A 3,750-nucleotide genomic window follows, 5' to 3' on the forward strand; every position below is an offset into this window, starting at 1 on the left:
CTGTTGTGGGGAGGGGAAGGGAAAGGAGATTGTAAGCCCCTCTGAGACTCCTTTGGGTAGTGAAGGGCAGGGAATAAATCCAATCTCTTCTTTTTCTATTTATTTATTTCATTAAATTTATGGATCGCCCACCCCACAATTGGGCCCTGGGCAATTTACAATCATTGTAAAAAACATTTAAAATATAATCAGTAATTATATAATTTAAAACCGATCCAGATAGCAATATAACAGTCCTCCCTTTACCGGCCACACTGTTGTCCCACACGGCAGGGCGGGGAAGGGTACGTGGGGGCCATAGAAAGAAAAAGGAGGGTGCCAGTCTTAAACTCCCGTTGCTGCCCTCAACTAAAAGCCTGGCGGAACATCTCTGCCTTACAGGCCCTGCGGAATTACACCAGATCCCGCAGGGCCATGATGTCATTCGGCAGAGAGTTCCACCAAAAAAACTCTGGCCCTAGTAGAGGACAACCGGACCTCCTTAGAGCCGGGGATACCCAGCAGGTTGTTACGAGCTGATCTCAGCGTTCTTTGGGGGGACATATTGGAGGAGACGGTCCCGAAGGTACGTGGGTTTCAATTAGTACAAAACTGGTGAGCAGTCAAGTTGGCGTGCTGCTCTGTGACTTTTCAGGGAGGTCCTGACTGAATTTCACGAATCCAAGTTTTCGTTTTTTAAGAGGCGAGACTTTCTTTCTCAGAAGCCGACTACAGTCTTTCTATTTCTTCAAAGGAAGGACTTTGTCAGCAAGTATGTAGATTATATCTTCAACACATCCGTGGAGGGAGTTTTCGAAGAGTTCATGAGGGGTTTTTATAAAGTCCTGGACAAACGGGTCGTCGGCCTCTTCATGCCCCAGGAGCTGATGGACGTGGCCGTTGGGCATGCGAATTACGACTGGGACGTCTACGAAAAGGTTGGTGCCGCCACCGCTTTGACTAGGATCACTCGTTATTGCATCTGTAAAGTTCCACTCACATCTTATGTGTCCCTCCCCCCCTTCTTTTCAAGAATGCTGTTTACTGTGATAGATGTAGTCCAACACACCCTACCATCAAGATGTTCTGGCAGGTTTTCCATGAGCTAACTTTGGCCGACAAAAAAGGCTTTCTATGTAAGTATTAATAGGGTTTGTTGTTTTTTTAAAAAAAATCTTGCCTTTCCTCCCAAGAGTTGGGGGGGGGGGGTAATACATGGCTCCCCCGCCTCATTTTATCTTTACAGCCTGCTTCACAGAATGGCCGTTAGGCTTAGAGATAACAGTCTCTCACTATGGACGGGGTGGTGAGGTCCTCATAATCTGGCAGGCTTTTGATCAGAGCAGTATTACTGTTGGCAAGCTGCTGCTCCATTCTATTCTCACAACAACCCTCAAAGGTAGATCATACTGAGAGACAGTAAATTTGCCCCAGAATCACTCAGCAAGCTTCGTGGCTGAAACAAGTGGGGGTTTAACTTGGGGCTCCAAAGTCCTAATCCGACGGTCCATCAAATACATCTAGGCGGTCATTCCCCCCAGCTAAGATGTCATTTGGTTGTGACATATGAATGTGTACTACATGGCATTTGTTCTGAGGAGTTCCTATACCATCCACTCTAAACCACTCTGCTTTTGGACATCTGCCTTTCGCATGCATCCAAAGTGTTATGGGAGCGTCATCCTTGTAGCGTGATCTCATTTGCAGTGTGAAATGATTCAGTTACTTGGGTAAATTATTAGGGGCTGTGGTCTATACTACTGTGTTCAGCTTGCCGAAACTGGGATCCTGCTATGTAATCCTGGCATCTTTTAAAATGTCGCGTTAATGCTTTGCTTCAGGTCTGTTTTTAGATTTCTGATTGGTTCCACAACCCTAATCCTATCATATTCTTTACTGAATGTCCCATCCAGTCAATTATATTGACTCACTCTGAGTAACTAGCCTCGAGTCCAAGTGAGGTGGACTATAAACAACATAAATCAATAAAATAAATAAAATTTCACTGGGGAAAATGTGGAGGGATTGGACAAAGTCATGCAGTTGACTTCATCAGTGTGATTCCTTCGTTCATACATTTTTGTTAGTAGAGATTATGTGGCACTGTCCGGCTCATACATTGTACCCCATTGTGGGTTGAGTTTGGGGTTGGCAGCTCCAGGCTGGGAAATACCTGGAGATTTGGGGGGGAGGGAGCAGGGGGAGGGGCAGGGTAGGATTTGGGGGGGAGGGACTTCAATGGGGTATAGTGCTACAGAATCAACCTCCCAAAGCAGCCATTTTCTCCAGGCGAACTGATGTCTGTCACCTGGAGATCAGTTGCAATAGCAGGAGATCTCCAGCTACCACCTGGAGATTGGCAACCTTATTTAAGTTCCCTGGGCAAAGTATGTTCAACAGACTTGGAACTGTCGAAATGTTTTCTGACTTGGCTTATGAGTGTTGCCTAATCTGTGTCTTCGGCCTTCAGTGTTTGTCACAGGAACTGATCGGGTCCCTATAACGGGAATGGAGTCCATGAAGCTAACTATTCAGTTGCACAACGCACTTTCAGAAGATCACATCCCCGAGGCTCTGACCTGCTATAGTCTTCTACTTCTGCCTCCTTATTCCATAGTAGGAAGACTGAAGGAGAAACTCCTCCAGGCCATCGACAACAATCGGGGCTTCGGCAGACAGTGAAAACTGCTGATCCAACGACATAGATAGGAGTTTTGGAATGAGAATTTGGTAGCTTAGCCTTTCTTGCATTGCTGAGATATTTAAGGAAATCTGCAGGGCCTTCATATGGTTTAAATCTATTGTTTGTCATTGATTTCCCCACATAGTCCCTGAAGCTTTGCTTTTTGCTTATCTGTAGCCTGTTTTACAAAATACATTAGTGATTAAACATTTCCAGTTTGTACCCAACAGGTTCTCGGTGGCCTTTTTCTTCAGTGCAGACATCCTTCATTCACTAGGCTGTTTCTGAGAATCCAGACAGTGTTCTCCCAGGCAATTTTATTCCTACACCTTTTCAGTTGTTCTATGGCCATTTTTACAACTTCATTGCAGAAGCACCACAGATTTCAGGTGTGAAATGTATACCATTGTCAGTCTGACTTGGGGTGCTTCCACATGATGATGATTCTGTGTAGCTGTTGTTGCTGCTCTGTGAATTCAGAGGCCTTTGCAGGGGCAATAAAGTGTCCACATGGAATTTTGCTCTGTTCTTTCCTTTCCTCAGCCTCCCCATGGCTGCCATTGCCCCTTGTGCCTTCCAAAGGGCTTTTCTTAGGCTTTAAAAGGAATCAATAATAGCGATTTATTGCAGCAGTTTACTTGTTTCAAATTTTCATTTTTTTAAAAGTAACTTTCCAGCCCTTGTAGTGTCCGCTGACCGCCACCGGAGGTCAGCACACATGCCCAAGCTTCAGGCTGAAACAACAATGGGGACTAGGATCCTAGTCCCTCCACTGGGGAACCAATGGGATCCGTGGCGGGAGATTTGAACCCACCAATGGTGACCAGGGGCGGTCCCCAGGTGTGTATATAGTTGGCCTGCCGGCCGTTTATCCACATGTCTTGTTGTGTGCCAATAAAGCGTGCTATGCACCACGTCGTTGTCTGTCGTTCGTCCATGCGGCTACCCACTACATAACAGTGGCGACGAGGATGGGATTCAGCCGCAACTGAGCCGGGCCGTCGCGAGGGACCAGGAGGACGCGAAGCAGCCGATCCGATGAGCGATCCAGCGAGCAACGGAACCGCTCCTCCCGCACCCCCTCCGAC

General features: G+C 46.7%; 1 protein-coding gene across 1 annotated transcript in view; it reads left to right on the plus strand.

The window, feature by feature from the left end:
* Window positions 1-3,418, plus strand: part of LOC107110066 (probable E3 ubiquitin-protein ligase HERC6) — a 50,809-nt gene extending 47,391 nt beyond the window's left edge. Inside the window, exons 22-24 of the mRNA XM_015410787.1 lie at window positions 734-917; window positions 1,013-1,115; window positions 2,450-3,418. Coding sequence (XP_015266273.1) covers window positions 734-917; window positions 1,013-1,115; window positions 2,450-2,661 — 499 coding nt within the window. The 3' untranslated portion in view covers window positions 2,662-3,418. The remainder of the gene's footprint in view (window positions 1-733; window positions 918-1,012; window positions 1,116-2,449) is intronic.
* Window positions 3,419-3,750: the final 332 nt, after the last annotated feature.

Source organism: Gekko japonicus, unplaced genomic scaffold (genome assembly GCF_001447785.1).
Source record: "Gekko japonicus isolate JY-2015 unplaced genomic scaffold, Gekko_japonicus_V1.1 scaffold42, whole genome shotgun sequence".
Classification (NCBI taxonomy): Eukaryota; Metazoa; Chordata; class Lepidosauria; order Squamata; family Gekkonidae; genus Gekko; species Gekko japonicus.